Below are 26,370 nucleotides of genomic sequence, written 5' to 3' on the forward strand. Positions count from 1 at the left end.
CCGCAGCTACCCAGCGGCCATGGCGGAGCAGCCGCGGCCCGCCTACGAGGGGAAGTTCACTGGCAGGTTCCCCGAGCTGTCGGCCGTGAGTGCCTTCGCCCAAGGGGTCCCACCGTTCCGCAGAGCCGCCGCCCGCCTCCCGCGCCTTTCTGGGGCCGGGGTCTCGCCGCAGGCTGAGGGAAGAGGTTGGAGGAGGGGCACTGTGGCGGGCGGGGACGTGTCGCTCTTTTGTTTTCACTCTTTTATCAAAACGTGGACAATGAGACAACATCTCCTGCAGGGTGTCAGATCCCAATTTGACTAGTTGTGCTCATGAGTACAGTGGCTTTAGTTACGCCTTATTTTTTGATTGTATGTTTTAGGCTGGAAAGTTGCTTCCCCCTGGCGATACAGCTGCAAGTTGCCTGACTGAGGTTTCACTCAGGGTGAGTTGGTTTTTCAGATACTCCTTGTGCAACTTTTGTAACGACCTCCCATTAGTGATTGATCTTTGAGACAAGCCCACCCCCCTCCAAAAAAAACCCAAAACAAAACAAACCCAAGCCAAAAAACAGTGAAACCTTGGTAATTTTTTCCACATCATTTCTCTTTAGAAACTACTATTTTTTTAAAATGTTAGTTTTTGTCACATGGGATCATAGAGAATGGCTGGTAGGATTGTAAAACACTTCTGGCAGTTCTTTTTCACTCTGGATGTTTTACAAAGTTCACCATGCCTGCTTAGATGGGACTGAATATCATTCTTCCACACTATTAGCATCTTCACTGACAAGATGTGGTTTAAAATTAAGAACCAACCAAAGAAAACATCCATCCCCTTACCTCCCCCAACCATATATTTATTCCATAATTTCCAGGTATACCAGCTGGAGAGATTATAAATCCACCAAAAACTTCCGAGGAAGTGGATAAAGAAGCCAAAGAAGGACATGATCTGTAGATTATTATGTGGGTAAGTGCAAAGGCTGAGAAAAAAATGGCATGAAAAGTTCTAATATAAATAAAGGTAATAATTTTTCTTGGTGTCTTCAACATGTTGTATGCTATTGTGTGAGATATAAGCTATTATTTTTATTACTGTATTAATATAATAGAAATTATTTTTAAAGGTAGTGGTTTGAAAAAGCATATGCCACTGAGAGAGCATGACCTGTTTGTAGGACTGAAAATCACTTCATGGTGGGTGTATCGGTCAGTGTTAGAACTTAATGAAGGAGTTAGACGCCTGATTTACTTTGGGTGCTATTTGAAAAGCAAAGTATTTCCAGGAAACTAGAAACGCACAGATGCCCTTGTTGCTTATTGAGTTTGGCATTGTCTATACCACTGAGAGCAATCTCAGGCTTAAAGCCACAGACTGTGAGCTCAACCTATTGCAGTACTTTCACCTCTGGTTACTTTCTTTTAGCAGGATCCAAAAGGAATTTCAGGGCAGATAGACTTTCTGATGGGGCACTCAGGATCAGGCTCTGGTTACAAGGAATTTCAGACTTCTGACTGGCTCTCAGGAATGCCTACAGCATCCTGCCTGTGAGTCTGTCCCACAGCCTCTGTCTCTGCCCTTCTACTGGGCTGTGCCTCCATTGCTTCAGCCTCAGGAAGCTGTAATTGTGTGAAGTGGTCTGCTCAGGGATGGTTACCTTTTACCTCATAGCTCGGTACAGGAACAGAGTGACAAATAGCACTCTGAAATACAGTACATGTATTACTTTTGCAGCCACTTCTATTTTTCCCAGTTCCATCATTTCCACTTACGCTGAATGGCTTATGTTGCTGCTCTGTAGATTAGTATTATAATAAAATTGCCCATTGTGCTAGTACCAGCAGTTTTGTAGGTGTAGGCAAAACACATAAGAAACTGCAATACAGGTATTTCAGTTGTAATAATGTAAATTTTATATGGAGGTAGTTAGGTAGAAGTGAAATTTTAGTACCGTGTTCTCTCACTGAGAAATTCTACTACAAGTACTGCTACATGGTATAAGTTGGCCAAACTTTAAATTTTTTTCACCTCTTCCCCATCTTTCCTAGTGTTTTAGTAGAGTTACTCATTATCTGTTTCTGTCTCCTTTGCAACTTCCATCCACAAGGTCATGGAGAGGCCAAGCCAAAAACAGACAGACAGAAAAAAAAGTCAACTATGTGCCCCAGTTCTGAACAATAGCATAAAAATTCCATGCTGCCATACAGCCAGAGGAAACCCTTATTAGAAAGCATGCAGTGAATAATACTTTTTAAAAGTTCTAATTGCCATTCTTTTCAAAAGGTGATTGAAAACAGCTTGAAGAAACAGAATGACAGTTTCTTCTGTGACAAGAAACATGTCCTTGCTCACTTAGAGTACTTATGTGATATTCTTGAATATGAATCTTCATTTTATAGGCAAGACTGGATTAATAGAATCATGAACAAGTAGGGTAGTATTATGTTTACAGTGAAGTCAGTGGCAAAATTTCCATTGAAGTCAACATAGCAAGAGTATATTTGAAAGCGTAGTACCTCAAAAACATTTTTTTCCTTTTAGCATTACTTTTTAATAAGTAGTAAATTAATGGAACGTGTCTCTGCTCAGGTACAGACATTATAAAGTGATTTGTTTGCGTGACCCTCACTACTTAGGCTGCCTGGTATTTTTTCATTAATTATGCTGGGCGTATCTTTAGTCAGACATAAAAAGACATCCAACTATTTTAACACTGAAACAGTTTTTGCTTTTTATTTTACGTTGTATATTCACTTTTAACAATGTGATTATTCCTTGCTAATTACTAAACATGGAGAATGCAAATTAGTTCTCTTTAATTGAACAGAATTGTTATATTTATTATTATAATTAATTATTTGCTTTTGTTTCTTCATTGTTTTGTCTTAAGAATGAAGATACTTAGTATGTTTTTCTTCCTGAGGTGTTTTGTACAGGTTGAAACACTTCCACAGGGGAAGCAATAAGTAGGAAGTATGACTCATCAAACTTCAGCAAGTCTTTTGTTTATGGAGTAGAAACCCCTCATTTTGAAGATGGGCGAAGCATATCCAAATCCTTAAATTGGCTCTGGGATCTGCAATCATAAATTGCAATGAGTTAACTAGTTAATTAGTGGTGTGAGTTCTCAAGAAGATAATTTCACATCTCACAATCTCATCCTTAGCTATATTGAACTGAATAGAAAGTGTAAGGACTAATTTTCAGAATAGTGTATCCAAATCAGTTCTACCGTAGTATAACAGCACTTGGCATGTCTTTAGCATTACATACAGACACCTTTGATTTTAAATAGCAAGATTTTTCAATTATTAAGTCTGTATTTGTCTTGCAGAGGAGTTGCTGTTTCCTTCTAACACACAATAATATTTTTAATATTATTGAAAAATTGTTGAATATTGTTAAGCAAATATGTATGGGAGTTATTTTCATAATTTGTAGGAAGAGAGCAGCAAAAATCATATCAAAATGAAGTGATGATTTCAAAGAAAAGTTTCAGCCTCAGCTTGGAAAAGTCCTTGATCCATAAGTAAGCAAAGATACCTTCCAAGAGCAAAATTCACTTGCATTTGCAAAGTCTCCAATATCATTTTCTGTCTTGGGTAAAAATTATAACTGTGTGCTCAGTGCTTCCACTGCAGCATTCAGTTACAGAAAGGGACTTTCTACTTGCCCTAATTAGGCTGATAAGTACACATGTTGCTTGATGAGGGCTGTATTGTGTCGATGTGGTGAAGTTCTAAATCTTATTGTTTAAATGGTCTGTATCTGAATTGATCGAGTTTGCACAAAGCAAATTACAAGCACACTGCAACACTTCACTGTTTATTTCTTGTCTTTTGCAGTTACAAAGGTTTGAAAGAACTGAAATGTCTCACCTATTATTTGGGGATTTGACCATTTTTCTTACTCTGGCACTATTTTTGGTCATCTTTGTTATGTCACCTCTATTCTCACTTTGTTATTTGCTTGGAAAAGCACATGGAACGAAATTGTGTTATTATCTAGCAGCATGTATCGGTCTCAGTCAAATCATTACAATGCTTCATAAACCTCAGGTGATCTGGAACAGCTTTTTAATTTTACAAAGCAGTGCTTATGAAGGGCTGCAGTAGTCCTGAGGTACAGTGTGGTCAGGATCCAACTGAGCTACACATCTATGGTTCCTGAATATATACAAAAACTGTCTTTGTGGATGCTCTAGATTTCTGCAAAACAGTATCTGAAGACATTATTGACCGGTATCAAAATTTAATTTTAAGCTCAAGATCACAGGCTTAACTGACTCTGGAGATCTATGCCTGTAGTATCTGTGCGGAATGAACACAAACGTGAGCCAGTTTCTCCTTTCCCCTTCACTGTGTTCGGCTTTACTGTGTAGACCTGGAGTGTGAGCAACATGGGGCAGTATGATCAGTCAGGAAATAGGGGTTGCAGTGCAAGCTCAAACCCTGCACTGAAATAAAAGACAGATACAATTTTATTTAGTGAATTTTACACCATCCACATCCAGTGTGTAATATGAAAATGATAAAAGAACAATATATAAAGTAGTTTTTAGATTATACTGCTTCCATTTCTGTCTGGGTGGTTTTGTTTGTTTTGTATTTTAGAACAAAGCACTGATTCTCCTTTCAATTTTGATCACAGAATCATAGAATGGTTTGGGTTGGAAGGGACCTTAAAGATCATCTTGTTCCAACCCCTGCCACGGGCAAGGACACCTTCCACTAGACCAGGTTGCTCAAAGCCCCGTCCAACCTGGCCTTGAACACTGCCAGGGAGGGGGCAGCCACAGCTTCTCTGGGCAACCTGTTCCACTGTCTCACCACCCTCACAGTGAAGAATTTCTTCCTTATATCTAATCTCAATCTACCCTTTTCTGTTTAAAACCATTATGCCTCATCCTATCACTACACTCCCTGATAAAAAGTCCCTCCCCATCTTTCCTGTAGGCCCCTTTAACTACTATTACTTAAGGCTGCTATAAGGTCTCCCCAGAGCCTTCTCTTTTCCAGGCTGCACAACCCCAACTCTCTCAGCCTGTCCTCACAGGAAGATACTCCAGACCCCTGATCATCTTCATGGCCTCCTCTGGATCTACTCAAGCAGGTCCATGTCTTTCTTATGCCTGGGGGCCCCAGAGCTGGACACAGCACTCCAGGTGGGGTTTCACAAGAGTGGAGTAGAGGGGGAGAATCACATCCCTTGACCTGCTGCTCACGCTTCTCTTGATGCGGCCCAGCATACAGTCGGCTTTCTGGGCTGTGAGCACACACTGCTGGCTCGTGGTCAGTTTTCTATCCACTAATACTCCCAAATCCTTCTCCACAGGGCTGCTCTCAATCCACTCATCTCCCAGCCTATATCTGTGCTTGGGATTGCCCCGACCCTTGTGCAGGACCTTGCATTTGGCCTCATTGAACTTCATGAGGTTCACACAGTCCCACCTCTCCAGTCTGTCCAGGTCCCTCTGGATGGCATATCCCTTCCCTTCAGTGTGTCGACCACACCACACAGCTTGGTGTTGTCAGCAAACTCACTGAGGGTGCCCTCAATCCCACTGTCCATGTCACCAACAAAGATGTTAAACAGCGCCGGTCCCAATACGGACCCCTGAGGAATGACACTCGTCACCTCTCTCCACTTGAACATTGAGCTGTTGACCACAACTCCTTGAGTGCAACCATCCAGCCAGTTCCTTATCCACTGAGTGGTCCATCCATCAAATCCATGTCTTTCCAGTTTAGAGACAAAGATGTTGTGTGGGACAGTGTCAAATGCTTTGCACAAGCCCAGGTAGATGTTGTCAGTTGCTCTTCCTTTTTTCACCCTTAGCCCCTATTGCTGCGTTTTGCAACCCCAGTATAGAAGGCCACCATATTTGTCAAGCACAATTTGCCCTTAGTGAAGCCATGTTGGCTGTCACCCACCATTTCCTTATTTTCCATGGGCCCTAGCAAAGTTTCCAGGAGGATCCGCTCCATGATCTTGCTGGGCACAGAGGTGAGACTGACTGGCCTGTAGTTCCCTGTGTCTTCCTGTTTTCTCTTTTTAAAAATGGGGGTTGTGTTTCCCCTTTTCCAGTCATGGGGACTTCACTAGACTTCCACAACTTCTCAAATAGGATGGATAGTGGCTTGGCCACTTCATCCACCAGTTCTCTCAGGACCTGTAGATGCACCTCATCAGGTCCCATGGACTTGTGCACCTTCAGGTTCCTTAGATGTTCTCAAACCTGATCTTCTCCTACAGTGGGCAGTTCTTCATTCTCCCAGTCCCCACCTTTGCCTTCTGCTACTTGGGCTGTGTCTCTGGAGCCCTTACTGGTGAAGACTGAGGCAAAAATGTCATAAGAGTACCTCAGCCTTCTCCATATTCCCATAACCATGTCTCCTTTTTCCTTCTGGAGAGGGCCTACATTTTCCTGTTTCTTCCTTTTATCACCAACATACCTGTAGGAGCTTTTCTTGTTTCCCTTGATGTCCCTGGCCAGATTTAATTCTGTCAGGGCTTTGGCCTTCCTGACCTGATGCCTGGCTGCTTGGATAGTTTCTCTGTATTCCTCCCAGGATTTCTGTCCTTGTTTCTACCCTCTGTAGGCTTCCTTTTTGTGTTTGAGCTTATCCAGTGTAAGGAACTGAAGGAATTAATGCCTCAAACATTCATTGACATAGAAAACAGCAAGGAAAAGCTGTGGCCTTTGTGATTAGTCTAAGGAATGTCACCCAAGGAAGTGCAGAGTGTATGGAAGGATGCATGTCCCCACTCCCTTGTGGTTGTGTTGCCAAATTTCTTAGATCAACCTCAAAGTGGGGATCATTGGCTCCATTGTGCAAGTGTGATATGATTCAGGCCTTGCTAATCACTGACTTCCCAGAGGGCACCAGAAGCCAGATGATTGCTCAAGAAGCATGAAGTCAGCAAAAATCTGTGGGAACTGGGGGAGAAGTAAAGGTGGGAGGGTGAGCACAACCACCAACTTAATTGCACACAGGGGTTGGTGCTCCCCATTGCCCCTCAATGCATTCACAGAACCCATGGTCCATGTTTTTCCTAGTCTCTCATGGAAATGAGTTTGCAGAATACCTTCCTCTCCTCAGCTAGTATGCTAATCAGCTGATAAGATGAATTTAGAAGGCAACAGAGAACTTTGCTGTGCGTGCACCCACCACCCAAGATTACCAGACTTGAGACAATGCTGGAACCTGGGGTGGTGATCTATATTTCTGTGACTCTCTTTCTGTTATTTTTCTTTTCTTTCCTTTCCTTCCTTTTCTTTCTTAAAGATTTATAAGAGACCACATTGCTTATTATCCTTTTCCAAGTTTAAGCCATTTCTACTGCAAGTAAGACATTTTAACTGGTCGTCTGGTGTTATTTCACCTTAATTTAACCCAAGGGGATCACAGAACCTTTATGACTCTGGACTTCCAGTCCAGTTCGTAACATCCAGGAGCTCCTTGTTCATCCATGCAGGCTACATGGCATTTTTACCTGACTTCCTCTTTGTCAGGATGCATCACTCCTCAGCTTGGAGGAGGCGTTCCTTGAATATCAACCAGCTTTCTTGGGCCTCTCATTGCTCTGGAGCTTTATCCCATGGTACTCTGCCAAGCAGATCCCTGAAGTGGCCACAGTCTGCTCTCCTGATGTCCAGGGCAGTGAGCTTGCTGTGTGCCCTCCTTGCTGCCCTAAGGATCTTAAACTCCACCATTTCATGGTCACTGAAGCTAAGGCTGTGCTTAAGATTCACACTTGATGGAGATTTCTTATTCATGTAACAGTTGTAATTATTAAACATAGCAATAAAATTAACATTGCATCTTTTTCAAATTAAGAAATTGTCACGTCCTGCTCAGATGAGGGCTACAGATGACTGAGATTCGCAAATCCCCAATTGGGACAACAAGTCTCCAAGTCCAAGCATTTATTAACTACCCACAATGTACTAATTGAACACACGATAATTGGCTAAGTATATAGCAAGTTGTGGTGAGCAATATAATATGCCTTGCATTTCTTAATGGAAAAAGGAAAAGAGGGAGATAGAGGGAATGGGGGAACAAAGATCACCGGTCTGGGTTCCTGCGCTGATCCTGCTGGTGAGGGTTCCAGGAGGCGGCTGTCTTTTTCGCTTGCATCAGTCGTCTTCACTTCACTGCTCTCTCCAGGCGGCCGGGGGGGGCAGAGAGGGGGCAGAGAGAGAGACAGAGAGAGGGGGCTCTTTCTTCCCTCCCTTGATTTATACCCACTTTCCTTGGGTCCATCACCTAGGTCGACCCACAGACCTACGTATCCCATGTACTTGATGTAATTAACATGATCATGTCAGCCCTCGTTAGCATATTGAGGGGTGTTAACTTTAATATGCATTTCATGGATAATGGAGCAAAGTTCATTCACCAGACACATGACCCTTGAAATTTGCCCAGGTGCCCCAGAGGAGAGCCGTCCTGTCTCCACAGGGCTCTCTCCCCCAGCTACATCGGTCAGAGTTATCAGCTTCAACCTCCACAGAATGCACCGTGTGACTCATAGTTTTGTCTTGCAAGTGTTTGAGGCATTTCTTCAATCAGCCTCAACTTTTTCTTTCCCAGGTTGTTTGTCTTAGTTTCTCACAGGCCTGGTTTCTCGTCTCTCACAGAAATAAAAAGTTCTTTAATGTTACCAACAGCATCTTAGTTTTCTGGTAAATAAAACTGGGACAGTTTTTCCAGATGGATATTGGCTTGGTTGCTGGCTTTGGTAAACACAAAATTGCATGTTAAAAAGCAGAGGTGTGATTCCATTTTTCCACTTTAGCCAAAAGTAGTTTATTTGGAGACATTATTTCAGTTAGAGATCTGGTTTGTCCTAAACATTCCTGTTATTTGACTAATGTGTTATGACTTTTTTCACTCATTTCTGTCATTGTCTTAGAAAAAAACTTAATTCAGTGTAGAATATTTTTCATAATGAGTATAAATGTTCAAAAAAGTTAATGTTTACATTTAGTTGTGTTCTATTACAAACAACAAATGTTCTCAACAGGTTTGCAAAGGAATGCTTTTCTGCAGAAGCAAAGTACTTATAAATTTCAGGTGAACTATGTGTATCATCCCTAATCATGTAACAGATTATTACTTTTATATTTACATATATATATATATATATATATATATATACTACAGGGTTTATTTTGTCTATTAATAAAGTATTTGACAGTTAACAAAGAAATGTGCTTATTGACAGTACAGCAGAAACTATGAATGTTCCCCAAGGCCATACATTTGGAATGTTACTCCATCAAGATTAATATGGTAAGTTGAGGGGCAGAATAAAATCTTATCTTCTTGCTGAAACTATGCTGAATTAATTACTGTTGGTTGTGTAGTATATAGTTTTCCTAAAATCTTAAAGGCAAGATGCAAAAATTTAACACTGACAGTAAATTTTTGGAGGGGAAAATTTGAGAATTGAAGTTGCTAGTGGGAAAAAAAAATGTCAGAAATAAAGAAACTAGGTTTTGGATGATGATTTTTTTTGGTTTGGTTTTATTTTGGTTTTTAAGCCTCTGTATCTGAATGTAAGCAAAACAGGAGACAGCAAAAAACTCATATTGAGATCTAAGTGACAAATTTACAATGGCTATTTAAATCAGTTCTGTGTCTTTCCTCTTGATTTTTCCAGCACTTCCGTAAAAAGAGTAAAAATAACAAGCAACAAACAAGAATAATCAGTTTTGAAGGTATCAGGGAGACAGAAAACAATGAAAATAAAAAATTATTAATTTAAATTATGACAGAATATTAAAAGCTAGTTATTCCAAATAGTCAATATTGGGATTGATGGTATTTTAACATTATGTTTAATAACTAGGGAATACAGTGAATAGTTCGGCAGCAAAAAATGTAAGTGGCTCAAAGTTACTAAATTAGTCAAAACCAGAGAAGGCTTGTTCAAATTCTGCATAAGCTTTTATAAATGTTTTACTGTGTTGTGCAATAAATATTCTAAATGTGTAGGTATGCTTGTCCTATAAGTAACAGCAGAAGGAACTGAACAAAAAAAATTAACAAGTAGAAATAATGCATGTATATTGCTGTTAGAAGGGGATTAGGTGAGCTACTCCTATTTGTTATTGGACACTGAATTAACTTCCTGCAGTCTAGAAAGTGACCTTGCTATCTTGGGGAATTTTGATATTAACTGCATGTGAGTAGAGAAATCATCATATGGACCATTTGATCTTTTAATGAAATGACTGATTCAGATGTTCATTAGTGCTGAAAATCAGCATCCTAAAACTGAAATTCTCCTTTTCCTTAAGACTGTAAATTTTTTTTTTTTTTTCAAATGTCCATTTTCTATATATGTACGACTAATTGAGGATGTGTTTATTTTTATAGGAATTGGTGATCTTTTTCAGTGCCGTGTTGCCTGTGAGTTCCTCCATGTTAAAGACAGAGAGAGCTGTCTTGACGGCAGTTCAGCAAAGTTTGAAGAAAGCTAACTATGAGAATTTTGACATATTACAAGAAGCATTCAGGCAGTATGATAAGGTTAGTGCTTTGAAAAAGTATAAATGTAAGGGAATGTGTGACATCAGCACTCCTGTGCTGTGGAGACACAGACATGAAGAAACAAGCATAGCAAGGCAAATATAGCTGAAGACTATGAAGACAAGTAAATTCATAGTTATTGCATGTTTTATCTACTGTGATGTGCTATGGAATTAAACACAACAGTAGTTAGAGCCTTTCACAACAGTATTTGAAATATCCAAGTTACAGTGAGCAAGGGACATATATGTGAGCAGGAATAATCCTAGCATTTTTTTGCTCTTGGAAATTTGGTAGTTCTTAAAAGAAATACAGTTGAAAGGATTATATTCATATTTTCTTCCAAGTTGTATTTTTGACTGAGTCACCAAGTATCAGAAGTTCAGATCTTTTCTTCTCTTTGGAAGAAAAATGATAATTGACATTTCATATATAACATCAATAGTAATGTATACAGAATGATTGATGCCTTACTCTCAAAAGAAATCTTGGCTTTGCCTCTACATTTGTGATTAGGTTGTTATCTTGTCACAATACCCTGTCACACTCTTTTAGTCTCAAATCACTGTATTATTTAAGTTGAAAATTCTTTCTTGACACTTTTATATTAAAATTTTAAATTTCTAAATTATTTAGAGTTTCTTTTTTTACTCAGCAATGATACTCATCTGAAATGGTGTGCCTGGTGAGATATATATAGATATATATATATAGATATATATATATATAAATATAAATTCTATACATATGTGAAAACATAAATGCATCTATGTATGTGTTTCTTTTGGTGGAGCCTTTCTATAATGGCTGTTATAACAACTGCTTTATTTGTAATAGAATGGTGACGGAATGATAGACAAGGACAACCTATGAAAGTCCTGTATTCAGCTTAATCTGAATCTAGATGATGAGCTCCTGGATTCCTTATTTGACTGTTGTGGTTTGGATAAAGATGATCTGATTAATTATCTGGAGTTTACAAACTTTCTGAACTGGAAAGACAAAATGGCTGTTAAAGAGTTTGAAGAAAAAATAATTATAAAAGGTAGATGACTTAATACTGGGAAATTGTGGATGTGATCTTATTCTTACAACAGCTATTGAAAGCTATTGGAAACTTTCAATATGAAAACAAGATGATCTTGTTCTGCTGTTGTAGACTAGGTGCTCCTTTAGAAGGGTAGGATTTAGAGAGTGCATTTAGTCACAGAATTGTCTGGGTTGGAAAAGACCTTGAAGATCATCCAGTCCAACCATCAACCCAGCATTAACAGTTCCCAACTACCTACCAGCAGCAGAGCCTCAGATAGAAATGTATTTCAGAACCCTGGAGTCTGCTGAATATTGAGAATGTCCCATAAATCAAGAGAAAGTAAAAAACTCTTAGAATCATTACCAGAAATGCAGATTAATTATGTGACCTACTTTAAGTTTCTCAAGGATTCAAGCAACGCCTTTTACCTCTTAGTCTATATTGTGCTGATAATAAATCTTGGCTGTACCATAACTTTTGTTCATAGGGAAAAACCTAGATGTTCCTCTTCTGCCCAAAGACACAAAGATAAATGATGAGCCACTGCTGAATCAGGAAGATATTCTATTAAAAGAACTGGGAAACTCAGAAAAGACATCATAAACGCTTACAAGATCAACAGATCATGTATTTGCAAATTTTAATATCAAACAACTTCTCAGTACAATGCTGTAGTAGGTGGTCTCCCAACAACGTGTAAGTACAGTGGACTGTACTCCCTTCTGAGCATTATTTAAGACAGAATCAGGAACAAGTTTTAAAATATTGCTACAGGTTCTATTAATGTACAATAGTGAATTGATTTATCTAAACTAAGTTTGTTTAGGACTGTGGCTTGGAAGTTGGCATGGCTTAGATGTTTGGCATGGCTAATCCATTCAAAATGCAAAGGTTAATCTAGATGTCTTTGAGAAATTATGCTGATAATTTTAAGAGAACAGTGTTGTCTTGGAATCATCTAAAATGTTTTCAGCTGGAAGTACTGAATAAGTAGAATATGACCGCAAGATTTCCTGTTGCAGTTCTGCATGATATAGCTCAATCCAGGAATTCTATAAATATGAAAAAAAGACATGAGGAGGAAAATTATATAGCTTGTTATTGAACCTATGTGAGATGAACTATCAAATTTTTTCTTACTTCATACAAAATGTTTTATCCTCCCTGGTGATATCTTTACATACAGGCTTTTCCATGCTACCTCTTGATTGATTCCCATAGGTTATCCAATGTGTGGTGTTCCAACTATTCGTTCAGATATTCCTGCTTCTCGAATTTGCCACATCAGTGACAAATCTAACTATGGTGATGAGGCCCGTGCTTGTGCAGTATTGTTCCCTTCTGTCTTCAGTCAAAAGGGAGAGTATGAAAGAGACTTTTTAAAAACAAGACCAAAGACAGAGGTATATGCATTTCTTCAGAATATTCTTCCAAGGTAAATGTACCTCTAGACATGTGGGAGTGGAAAGTCATATTATCAAATAAACAGTTTGTAAAAGTAATTGTTGCAACATTGCTGTCTTTCTTTACATCCATTCAATTATCTGAAAAATATGTACTCTTCACATTCAAAATTATTCATAAATGTGGTAGATAATAAATTTACTGAGATCCACCTTCAGTAAGTAATATAAAGAAGTACATCAGGTTGTTGCTACTCACATGCTCAAATGCTGTGTTGAACAAGGGTTTGTAATTAGTCTAGGGCTTAAGAGTCTGACTCATCATTTCTACAATGTGAGAAGAGCAAATAAAGCAGTTACAAAATGTCCATCCTTGCACATAGTCAAATTTCTGAGCAAGGTCTCAAGCAACAAACAACATGGTTTAATGGTGAAGTTAGCCCTGCTTTGATTATGTGATTGGATGGATGATCTCCAGAGATCTCTTCCAACCTGTAATAACAGCTATGAGTAGATGCCTTTAAAAGCCCCACAAGAAGATTTTTACAGGTGTGTAAAACTAGTTTCTATCATGGAGGAAGGTTCAATGGAAAACTTTACCCTAGGTGTCTCTCTTCAAACAACCTTGCTGATTTTGCTAATGGCAAATTCAGCAAACTGCTTGAATATACCTTTTAAGTGTTCTTCTGAGGCACGGTTGTAGGCTCAGATCTACAAAGGACTTGTACAGTGATAGACGATATAGGGAGTCACTCACCAATGCTGTGCCATCTCATCTTTCTGAAGAGAAAGATAGGATGTGAGACTGTAGGGATTTCTTGGGGACTATTCTGTCTGTCTGGGGGCTGCTACCACTCTGTTACAGCCCAGAGTTCCTCCCACAGAACAACTTTGTTTCTTCTTCAGTATTGTTTACTCCTTTGCTTCTATGTTTATATGCATTTTCTAGTGAAAAATTACTAAGATAATTCATTACCTGAAATACAATTCATGAGACAATTGTAACAAAATGTGAAAACCCTATCTAAAATGAAAAAGGAAGCCTTGATAACCTCTCCCTCTGTCCTAGTCATTATATTAAATATTCAGTCAAATTTGAAAGTGGATCTGGAACTTGAGCATATATTTTACAGAAAAGAATGTTGCTGGTTAGTGGCTGGGGTTGTAAAAGGTGTGGTGTCATGTTCTATCCATATCCATAAAATGGCTTGTCAGAATGTTGTGTACATGAGCACTTATTATAATCTAGCTCTGAAGCAGGAAATCCATGCATGCAGAATATAGCTAACAGTAAATAGAATTCATGCTTCATTGAGAAGCTCATTATACCTGTCAAACACTAGACAGAACTCTTCTCTGAAGTTATAATGTGGCCTGAGATGTCATACTCCATTGTAGACTATACAGGCTGGACAGAGTTCAGTACAGAACCACCTCTTAGTGTATTAAATCCTCCCATACTCATGAAATGGACTGTTTCGGTATTTTAGTGATGGTCTTTGATTTATTTTGGTATGGGGTGCTAATATTTTCAACATGCTAATAAAATTATTATAGGAAATCCAGAGTCATTTAATACTACCAGTTTTTGTATAGGCCTGTAGAAATGAGTGCAAATTCTGACTACAAAGCAGCTTCAAAAAGCTGTTACAAAAGACCAGAATAGTTCTAGGCCTGCTGTTTTCTTTACTGGAATCCATCCTAGTCTATTGAAGAGAATAGAAGAGTAATAGTGTGTAATTTATATTCAACATGATCATGTTAATAATAGGTAAGGGTTAGTTTAACCCCATGTGCACATCTGATACTCTGTGGTTTAGTCAGTGATTATTTTATGGCTGTTGATGAGTCAGTACAGAGTTGTATTTTATCATAGTGAAGCCAATTTATGAGAAGCTGTAGGCCTTTATTGCCCCTGCAGTGGTATCCTGTAATGGAATATTGCTTTTAGTTTAACTTTTAAATTTCACTAGCTTGTTGAAAACATTAGACCAAATCTGGTTTGTTTTCCTTGTGAGTAATATTATTGATTTAACTGAAACAACACCTGTGCTTAAAGAAACAAAATTTACTCTATGTTTTCCTCCTGAATATCAGCTGGCATAAACTGTCATAGATGAAGCTGCAGATTTGCTGTACTGTGAATCAGGCCTATATTTATACAAAAGAATTTAGAGAAAGATGTCAAACAAGGTTAATTTGACTGTGTTAAAGGTCTTACTTTATCAAAACATGCATAAAATCTCCAGAGCATAAATATAACACACATGCACACACAGAGGATACAACTGAAGAAGCCAAACGTTTGCTAATACTAACAAAAGCACAAGTCATGTCAATATTCTTCTAAAGCCATCTTCCTCTGATGAGTCAACAAGTCAGTGTAATGAGGCATGTAGCAGGAAGCATCCAAGTGGAAAATATGGGGAAAAAAATAGTTCTGTTGGATTACTTTGGTGTAAAACTACAGCAAGACCGAAAGTTCATGTGAACCATTTCATTTTAGTCACTTCACCCACTTATCTATACCAACTGAAGATCTTGCATACAGTATTCTTGCTGTGAAATGCAGACAATAATATAATCTGATTTATGTTATCTGCAAAATGTAAAAATTCAGTGGATAAACAGGACTTGATTTAGGGCGCTTAAAAAAACATTTACATCTCCCTGAATTTTCTGTATTTGATTTTTCCAATGTTGAAGTTGCAGCAACATTACTTTATCAAATAAAGACAATTTTTTATACCCCAGCTTTCATCCCACTAAGATTCAGATTTACTTAATAGGAACTTCTTTGGTTAAGGATGCAGGATGTGGTCTGTAATTTTTATTTTAAGAGTGGGAAAATACTCTTTGGCAAATAGAGATTGCCAGACTCTATATAGTTTAAAGAAACTGTGAACCAGAATTACATGAATTGTATTATTTTGTAGATTGCACAAATTCTCCACAACATTGGCATGAACATTTCAGATGAAGGGTTTGAAGAGATATGGAAGCAAGCCTATATGAAACATCACAAAGAAGTTTGTGCAGAAAGCATCAGAAATATACTGGACAAGATACACGGATCATACACAAAAAGCAGTTGCTAATTCTAGTCTTTGGGCATTGCATTTATTTAAATTGACAATAGTCATAATTCTGATGCTGAATAAAATAAACATTTTCAATAACATGTCTACAGAACTGGAATTCACTCTTTATTGTGTTTCTGAATAGTGGGTTCACCACATATATATAAATGTTACTGCTATCACTGCAGTTAGTAGGAACTGATATCCATAGGAATGAGAGGATACAGCATATTTGTAAATGGAATGCAAATATTTATCTTACATTCATTATCTTTTTTACAGTGTTTCTAAGTTGAAATAATAATACTTTTGAGCATGGACACATTTTGCATATTTGGATTTTTTTTTCTCTTATAAACAGAAGGTCACTTTTGAAAATACTTAAGATAAAAGTTTCAGATATGCAAGACATCTTAATTATCATAGAATGGCATCTTGCCTTGCTTCTAATGTTCCATAATTTCTTGCCAACAAAATGGTAGCTCAAAAAGATCTGGTTGTGGTAAGGTATTTGACATGTTTAAAAATTCATGTGAGAAAGTACTTTACAGTAAGATATTAAGGAAACTACGTAGTCACCAGTGTGGGATTTTACATATTGTTATGAAATAGACTCTCTACGAAGCAATTGGATTAAGAAGTGCAAAAATAAATGGCCAGTTGTGTGGCTGAGGGCTTATATTCTTTATGCAAGCTTATGGCTATTAGGTAATATTAATCTTTCACAAACAAGAAAAAAGAATGGACATTTAGAGGTGTAAGTGCCCATGACATAAAAACACAGGCTAGGTAGTCAGAAAAGTTTTAGAGGGCTTTCAGAGAGCTAAGCATTAACTGTGACCAATGCAATTTCTTGGGAAGAGGCATCTTCATAAATGACAAACAGTTGAGGATCATTATGGAAATGCCAAGAGATATAGATGAAGTCTGGTGAGAATAAACAATAGAAAGTAAGTAATACTAAAATCTGCAACTGTGAATCGGAATGTTCACTCTTCACCTACAGTACTGAGCTTGGTATAAAACAAATGGAAATTGTTCAGTATTGACAGTGAGAATGATTACTTGTAGACTTTTTCAAATTAATTGAAATATCCTTGCACAATGTAATCTTAACATATGGGATTGCAGGAAGGATACCACTTTGTCACCTATTGGTACTTTAAATACCTTCGTGAGACTTGGAGGATGTCAGCCAAAAGTTTTGCTGAGTGCTGTAATGTAAGTAAAGGTTCTATATATCTTAAATACGAGGAATGCACGTGTGATGCCAGCTTAAAATTTTATTGTAACACCTTACTCAAGTGATAGTTAAGATTTCTCTTTTGACAGCGTTCTTGGAGCTTGTAATTTACTAACTTGGTATGCGAGATCCACAAGTCAGGCCCTTTTGTACATTAGTATTGTAGCATTACTAGTAGCTGTCTTATGTCAAGTAAAAAAAATTTGCTTTCTGGTATCTCCAGGGAGCAGGTGGTGGAAATGCTTGATGAAGGCAGGTGCTTTCCTGCTCTGAATGAAAGTTCTTGTGTGCTGTTGTTGCCTTGCCTTCCCATACTGCTGGAAATCTGTGCATGCACTGGGAAGTGTGCAGGAAGCAGACTGTGACTGGCCTAAGTGAAATGACAGCAAGATTAATGTACTGCTAATTTCAAGTGAGTATGTTATGTCAGGATTTCGTTACCTCCAGTAATTCTCTAAAGCTCCTCTTCTGCTCATATAAGGTGGAAGTGTCTTTTACCTTTGTTGCAGTGTGCTTCCAAAAGCATTGAACAGAATTACTTTTTTTTTTTTTTTTTAAAAAAAAAATGCTCTTTTTCTTCTTCAAAAGAAAATTTTAGATAAAATTCCTCACTTCAAGGAAAAATGAAAAAAGTAACATCTCTGTGTGTATGTATATATATATGAGATCTGCTGTGTTTGTTCAGCAACTGGAAATTCTGCGTACCCTATTTTTAAAATCTACTGTAAAGATATCCACTTTCATTCCCCTACTTTCAATGTAATCTTAACTTTGTCAGTGAAATGGAATTAACATTGTTCTTGGGCAGTCTGTGAATAAGTCCAGAATAAAGAAGAGTGATAAATCATGGTTTAGTTTTTTGCCAGTATGTTTTTAACCCCAGACTAAAGGTTTCCTTCTGAGCTTGGGTTTGAAATGAACTGGAAGTGGTGTTCACCTAAACTTACTTCTTCTGAAACTTTAAAGGATTAATCACTGAACAGGGCTGTAAATTCTACTTGTAGGTACTTGTTACTTCTGTGGAGTTTCCCAGTCCTTTTGCTTCCTTTTGTTAGGTGCTTTATGCTTACAGAGTCTTGGCGCAGATTTTTATATTTAATTTCTGTTTGACTTCCCAATATGTGTGAATTCAATGGCATAGGCTTTATACCTTCAAGTTGTGTTCTGTGATTTTTATGGCTCCCTTAATATATTCCAACTGACAGAAGTTAAGTTTTCTTTCATCCATATTGCAGTGTGATTGACTTTATCTAGATAGGGAGCAGATTTAACCAGGAGAGCACACTACCTTTCACTAAGGTACTTGGGCCATATCTAGGACAAAGCTTTCCAGAAAGGGTTAGCAAAACAACCTTCACTATGACTCAAAAGCCACATGTTCTAAGAAAACGTACAGATTTAGCGCTTGAGTGAATTTATTCTGTTGACAGTTATATTGCAATATCACAGCAATTGTAAGTATGTTGATGGAGACTGTGGACAAAACTAATAAATACTGACAAAGGTAAATATTTTGGTAAAAATCGGTGAGTTCTAGACTTTTTGGGCCAAATTTTCTTCATAGAATTTTCATAAAATTAGACACTGGGTAAGAGAGAGCACATTCAGATATTTGTGTACTATTTCTCCATTAATCTCTGTTAAGCTACAGTGATTACTTCAAAGAATAGAATATTTAATAATTATGCATTTTTAATTGATTCTGTCAGATGAATTGAACTCCCCTTAAGTTCATCTTAGAGCGAATGCATTGGTTTCCAGGGACAGGGTGGGAAGGTCTACCTTTCTTCAGAGGTAGAGGCCAGTGTTTCTCCCCTAAAGTCATGTTAGGGATACTGACTTTCAGTAACTGAAAACACTTACCTGTAAAGGCTGAGGATTTGAATGTGCAAAAGTATTTGTTATTCATTCTATATTTCTGGCTCTTAATCTTTAGAATGTGAATGTTAGCTCAGATAAGTGTACAGCTAATATGACTTATTTGGCAGGGACTTGTGCTACATACAGATGTTCGACTTGATTATTCTTTTTACTGTTGTGTAATGGAAAAACATGTCTGTGCAATGACTTGTGTTTCAGATGCTGGAAGATCCAGCCACTGTCTTCCATAGAAACATATGTACAAATAATTATAGACATATTTACAAATAAATACAGACCTTATCTTGATACTATTACTACATATCTTTAAAATACGTGTTTTTTTTCAGTAAATTAAGAATTGCTGTTTTTCAGTGATCTTACCAGACTCGAGTAAATTTCCTGGTCCTGGAACCCATTCTTAGATATGAATGGCCAGTTTTGTTTGGTTGTTTGGTTTGGTTTTTAAACAACTATATATAATTATTTGGGTGCTAAACAGAATGCTAATTAACCTTTATGCTAAGAAGAATACTTCAAATGGATGTCTAAGCAGAAAAGGAGGTACTGGGGCAAAGTGCCCAGAAATATGATTTAAGTCTTCATCTTGCCAACAGATATGAATAGGGAGGATTTTTTTTGGAATGGCTTATGCAGCCTAATTAGTTGGTGTTTGCCATTAGGAGGTATTTCTTTGGAATCGAGTTATTTATATTTGACAGTCTTATCATTGGGCACCACCTGGCTGAGTGGTTTCACCTTGCTGAATGGCCAGAATGCTTTTCTAGCAGATGGGGATGCGTTTAGGCATGCCAAAGAAGCACTAAATGCTGCATGGTCGAGTAGTTGGGATAGGATCTATATTTCTTTATTACTCTTTAAAACTATAATAATTTTGAAAATGCCAGCAGAGATTATGCAAACCTGTAGGAAAGATTTTGGCATTTTTGGTAGGGATCAATCTGCAAAGGGAAAGGTAGGTAGACCAGTCTCGCTGTGGCCTGATTTGCTACGATAGATGCTTGTTGATTTCTGCCAAGTGTGTGTGGCCTCTGAGCACACTAGAGTAGATGGATAACTTGTGCATCCTGGGTCCACATTCCTGACTTCCAAATGTCATAACCATGGAAAATCTATATTCCTCGTGACTGTTTAGATTCCTGTGTTATGAAATTAGGTGGTAAATTCTGTAATACCTAAATAGTAAAACTTTGGTGTATTCTGCATGTTTTCAAATCTCACTCCTTATTCCAGTGCCTAAATGTAAATGAGAATGGCAAAACCAAGACCTAACCTGAAAGAAAGAGACAGGCCTGAGTATCACTGACAGATCTTATTCATGTGGCTTTTGTGAAGTGTCTCTTTCTCTAGTAATAGGGATCATACCTTCTGCATCTTAAAAAAAAAAAAATCTTGTGTGTGGTGTGTGTATCCTAGATAAGGTTCTACCACACAGATCAAAAGCAGCAGGGTATCTTAAGAACACCTACTTCTAGAAATAGCTTTTCTATAACCTTGAAATTTTCTGCAGATTCAAGAAAATGTCAAGTATTTTTTCAAATCTGAGGTGGAACAAAGGTCTGAAGTAAGAGCAGAAGGGTTTTCAAATGGTACCAGTTAATCATGGGGTGATTTTGTTTTCCCAGCCGTTTTCAACAGATTATAAAGACATATTTAATCCCATATACACTTTACAAAAAGTGTGTCTCCCTAGTGAGCAACAAGGATGAATGCATAAAAAAATTTGAGGCTACTTTTTTCTAGTCAGCAATGAATATAAGATAAGAATGTAAAGAGCATCTGTACAGGGCAGCTGAAAGGTTCTGTCTAGCCCAGTGTCCCATCTGACGGTGGTCAAAAACATGATTAGGGCGAAGTAGCGGATCAGGGTAAACATGGTGTTTCTTCCTAGCTGTCTCCCAGTGCTTCAACCGCTTGAACTTAAAGTGGTTGAAAGGAAGGAAGGACCTTTCTGCAAAACATATATTTCCCTTATATTCAATGATCTTAAACAGGTTTCTCTTAATTAACCTATGCAGTCTGCCCTTGAAACTTTATGATACTCTAGCCTCTACAACATCTTCTGGCAAGGAGTTCCACAGCTTTAGCAATACACTGAACAGAAAAACTTGCTCATTTACTTGTTTTAAACCTTCTTTCTGATGGCTTGACATGATGTAAGATAATTAATTTATTGGAAGAAACCACAAACAAATCAATTTCTAGACACTGTCCAGAATACAGATATAGGCCTTTGTCACATTCCTCCTAAGTCCTGGCCAGGGAGTGTTTGCCTAGCTATTGCCTGTATAGATATTATTCCAAAGTGTTCTTTTGACATATTACTTTTCACTGAAGTTTTTCTGATTCTGCAGCAGTGAACATGGATTTAAAAGTAGGAGATGGGAGTTTTCTTTGTGCTGTCAGTTTATTTCCCCTAATAACAGTATTAGGAATGTTACTATATTTCAAACTTGGAGACAATGGTAGTTTCAAAGATGCTTTTTACAGTTACAGGGCAGCCAGCACAGACTGAGTCATCAAGGCACTGCTGAGCACAGCAACCTCATGATACATAGTTGTATGCTTAATGCAAACACAGTCTCCCATGACCTGCTTTGCTCTTATAAAAACACTGAGTCAAGTGGATTTGATTCCAGTTTGCATGTTGTTGTAAGAACAGAATATGGTTCAGCTTATACACCTGGGCAGTCAATGTGTTTTCTTTCATAAAATGCTTTGGAGGTGTTGGATGGAAGATGAAGCCTAAGATTAAACTGGTTTTGCTTTGATAAATACTCTGCTTCAATGCCACCATTGCATATATAGCAAGGTAAATTGTTAAGCTGCTAGTGAGAGATGTTTATTATACTGAGATGTAATTCTTCCTCCGAGTAATTCAGCAAAGAGATCTAGCTACCACTTACATCTATAATAGGCCTAGATTAGTGCACAGGCTCATGCTAACCCTATGAAAATAAAGATCAGATTCAGTCTGTTAGCTTTCTTAAATGCCAGGTCTCTTGATCTAGGGCCAAAGCTAATGCTATCTGCCAGTGTTCTTTTTGTTGTTAAGTCACAGTGGGAGTATAGAATAATGCTATCTCTGTACTTATTGGTCTTCTTATTCCAGTGGATTTATATGGGTAACAAAACAGCACTTGTACAATGATTCACTCAAAGTACAGTGCTGCCGAAAGCGAATGGATTCCAGACTTCTGATCTCTTAATAAGCATCTCTTTTGAAGTCCTTATTTGCACCCTCTTTAGAATAGAAAGCGGTACAAAGAATTTCTGAGGAGAAAACAAGCTAATGATTAATTACCTCATTTGAACGGGACTTACATTACAGTTAAAATAGTAACACGATGCATAGGGCTGGTTTCTTTTTTTTAGTCTGCTTTTGTCCTTATTCTACAGGCAGGGAAACAAAAGACTCATGTTGCCATTTTCTAGGACAAGTTTTAAATGTGTTTGTAGCTGTGCAGCCGTCTACTGAAGACTATAGGTAACTGTCCCTGCATGCATGCAGGCACATAATTGTCTGTCACAGACCTGGTTTTCTAATTTAATCACACAGGTGGTTAAGTAAACCAGTTAACCCTTGTTAAACCATCATCAATGCTTAATACTTCCTTGTTTAAGATGATAGTACACAGTTCACCTCTAAAGTTGCTTTGACATGAAACCTAGTATTAGGAACAGAGGGATAAGATTGGGACCAAAAGCTTAGATATCATAACAGGTATTTCTCACTTGAATAATAGCTATTGTTTCTTAAAAGTTGGGGGCTTTTTGATTGCTGGAAACAATAGCAGTAGCCTGAGTATGTTGTCACAGAAAGTGCTAGCACTTCATTATTGACTCTTTTTTTTTGCTTCAAACCATTTGCCACCATTTACTGTGTTTGTCAGCTTTTCAGTTCAGATGATTTACTTAGGGATAATATTGAGGATAGTAGGAACACACAGCCTAACAGTGTTTGCAGGTGGTCAGAGATGTGCTAACAATGCTCCAGTGTCATGATTATTTGCCTTATTATTTGAGAACAAGAAGAACTGAGAGATTACTGAATAAAATACTGCATGACAAACATTTGTTCATAAAACTAAGCATAGTTCAGATGAGTGATGGTTGTTTCCCTTTCTACTGCTTTTTCACTGGAGAATTAGGCAAGCAGAGTGCTATCCTGAAAAGAGCTTTGCATGAATTGAAGAGCTTGGGGCTTGAAAGATGTCAAGTGTCACATCAAATTCTCCCTCTGGTTAACCAGTTAAGAGGATTGGTGGGGAAAAAAAACCCTGTTTGGAATGAAAGGAAAAGAAACTAACATTTTGTATGCTGTTACACAGTTTCTGTGAGTTATTCCCTTCTTAAGTGCAAAATACCCAGAGGTAGAGAAACAGTCTGTCCTCTTTTTATTTCACTGAAGAAAGTAGAAGAACAAACACAATAAGAAGAAAATAGGAGGAAGTGGGGAAATGAGAAATAACTATGGTATGAAAAGACACAATTTTTCTTTTGAAAGAGAAGAAAAACTTGCATCAAAATGACTTTGTTTGTTTGTTTTTCTTTGATAAGAAGAACCAAAGTCTGAAGGGACTTTTTAGTCAGCTCCATCCATTTCCGCCAAAGAGCTACACAGAAGAAAGCCGTGATTCTCTAGAGGGAAATGCCTGAAAGTACGTTGACCCTTTCTTGAAATACAGCAGAGGGTTTGTGGGAAAAAATGTACTGTAGCTGTCTATAGAGTAGTAGTCATTCTTCAATATTAAAAGATGGTTTGAAACATTGAGAGAAAGGTTGTGTACTGGATTGTACAGCAACGGTGTGCCAGTACAACGTGTGCCTACCTCCCCACCATGTGCAATATGCAGCACCTTTTATGGAAAGATTTTTCTACAGGATGGTTATACCATCCTGTATATACCATATTTGTTTCATGTCTCGCTACACTTCTTAGGCCCGTTAAGTCCGATTATAAATTCCTGCAGGGAAACAGCAGATTTTAGCACTATCTAGAGGTTATGGATGGATTATTGCATCTATAATAATGAAATAATTTTAGTAAGTAACTTCAGATACTCGGAAGCTCTTAGTCTGAAAAGCAAGTCCTGGTTTTCTGCATAGTCCTTTTCAAATAGAAAGTGCATGAGATACTGAGTGTTTTATTAGCCCAAGAGGTGTGGGAGGAAGGACTCTATGTTAGGCAAATGATTAATTTGTGGAGACATGTGGAAGAAATGAGGAAGGGAGCAAAACAAGTAGGGGCAACAAAGAAATTTCTACAGAATGTGTTTTTCTTTCCCCCCTTTAATAAGTCACATAAGAATTTTCCACAGAAGGGGTTTCTTTCTGTTAGTCATTTAATTAGTTAGAAAAAGGTGAATAAAGACAATAAAATGATGACTGCTCCTTATTCCATTCTTACTCTTTTTCTTGGTATGTTGAAGAAACTCTGACAAAATCCACAATAGTTCTTATATATATCACTCATTTAAACTAATCTATTCTGCTGATTCTTTATTTTGAATGTCTATAGAAATATGATCATACATCACTGTTCTTCCCTAAGTTGTTAGCTGTGCAATAGGAATATGGTATTTTATTATTCCCTTTAATTTCCCTGGAAACTGTAGGAATATTAATAATTATCACTTTATTGAGTGACTGCTGGTGGGGTAATGTAGAAAATATACTTGCCTTAAATATTTTGTAGTGTTTCATACAAGTGGGAGGATGTGTTGTATTGCTTCAGCTCCTGTTTCCTGGCAGAATTGAGAGCTGAAACTGCTCATTGCATTTCTGGTAAGCAACCTTTTTTTTTTTTTTTTTTTTTTTTAATTTCTACATGTCATTCACATCCTTAATTCCAGGATTCCAAGTTAGTAATGTTATTCTGGAATTGTGAGTAGTCCAAAATGTTTTCAACCAGCATTCAGGAATGTATTTAAACTATAAATACAATATATGAGATAGGATAGTTGGTGATATTAAGCACAAAATCTCTATGCCTGTCTACTTAACTGTACACAATTTATTGAAGCACCAGCTTGCCTAAAGGTTCCTTTATATTAAACAGAAGATGTGCACTTGTGTGGCAGTTCAGTTTTTCAAACATTTTTCTCAATATTCAAGGACTAAGGGAAGGTTTAGAACCACCTTGATACATCTGTTAAGCATATGAGCTTGGTGGGGTATTTCCACTCAGCATTTAATTTACCTTCAGTCCCTAGCCTTTGCTTCTGCCTCCCATGTATGTGTACATTAGATTACAACGTGGAAGAGAGTAGCTTTCCTTGAGATCAAGTTGCTCATGAGTTTGATTTAATAAATTTTTTTTAAACCAAAGGTCTTGTTTTGTAGAACTGTGTTGGCTCAACATTTGCTCTTAATGATTCATGTGATTTAAAGCTATTTATTTTTACTGGGTAGCAGTAGAAAGAGTGGGAAGCAATCATAGAGTCACAGAATGGTTTGGGTTGGAGGGGACCTTAAAGATTATCTAGTTCCAGCCCCCTTGCCATGGGCAGGGACACCTTCCACTAGCCCAGGTTGCTCAAAGCCTCGTCCAACCTGGCCTTGAACACTGCCAGGGAGGGGGCAGCCACAGCTTCTCTGAGCAACAACCTGCTCCAGTATCTCACCACTCTCATAGAGAAAAATTTCTTCCTTACATCTAATTTCAATTCTAACCTTTTTCAGTTTATAACTATTACCCCTCATCCTATCACTACACTCCCTGATAAAAAGTCCCACCTTTCCTGTAGCCCCCTTTAAGTACTGGAAGGCCGCTATAAGGTCTCCTCGGAGCCTTCTCTTCTGCAGGCTGCACAACCCCAACTCTCTCAGCCTGTCCTCATAGGGGAGGTGCTCCAGCCCCCTGATCATCTTCATGGCTTCCTCTGGATCTGCTCAAGCAGGTCCATGTCCTCCTTCTGTTGGGGATGGTCCCAGAGTTGGTCACAGCACTGCAGGTGGGGTCTGATGAGAGCAGAGGGGAAGAATCCCCTCCCCTTGACCTGCAGGACACACTTCTCTCGATGCAGCCCAGGATACAGTTGGCTTTCTGGGCTGTGAGTGCATATTGATGGCTCACAGTCAGTTTTTCATCCACCCATACTCCCAAGTCCTTGTCTGCAGGGCTGCTCTTAATTCACTCACTGCTCAGCCTGTATCTGTGCTTGGGATTGCCCAACCCACATGCAGGACCTTGCACTTGGC

General features: G+C 38.1%; 1 protein-coding gene across 1 annotated transcript; it reads left to right on the forward strand.

Moving 5' to 3' along the window:
• The first annotated feature begins 19 nt into the window (after window positions 1-19).
• Window positions 20-26,156, forward strand: EFHB (EF-hand domain family member B). The gene is given in 15 exon segments (XM_026842979.1): window positions 20-85; window positions 363-429; window positions 858-935; window positions 938-952; window positions 2,938-3,067; window positions 3,425-3,508; window positions 9,218-9,285; window positions 10,375-10,429; window positions 10,431-10,527; window positions 11,365-11,572; window positions 12,048-12,205; window positions 12,208-12,256; window positions 12,782-12,963; window positions 15,900-17,773; window positions 26,146-26,156. Coding segments are annotated over 14 exon segments (1,419 nt in total). The 3' UTR covers window positions 16,062-17,773; window positions 26,146-26,156.
• The last annotated feature ends 214 nt before the right edge of the window (window positions 26,157-26,370 follow it).

This window comes from Athene cunicularia (genome assembly GCF_003259725.1).
Source record: "Athene cunicularia isolate RWA chromosome 2 unlocalized genomic scaffold, athCun1 chr2_part1, whole genome shotgun sequence".
NCBI classification, from domain to species: Eukaryota; Metazoa; Chordata; class Aves; order Strigiformes; family Strigidae; genus Athene; species Athene cunicularia.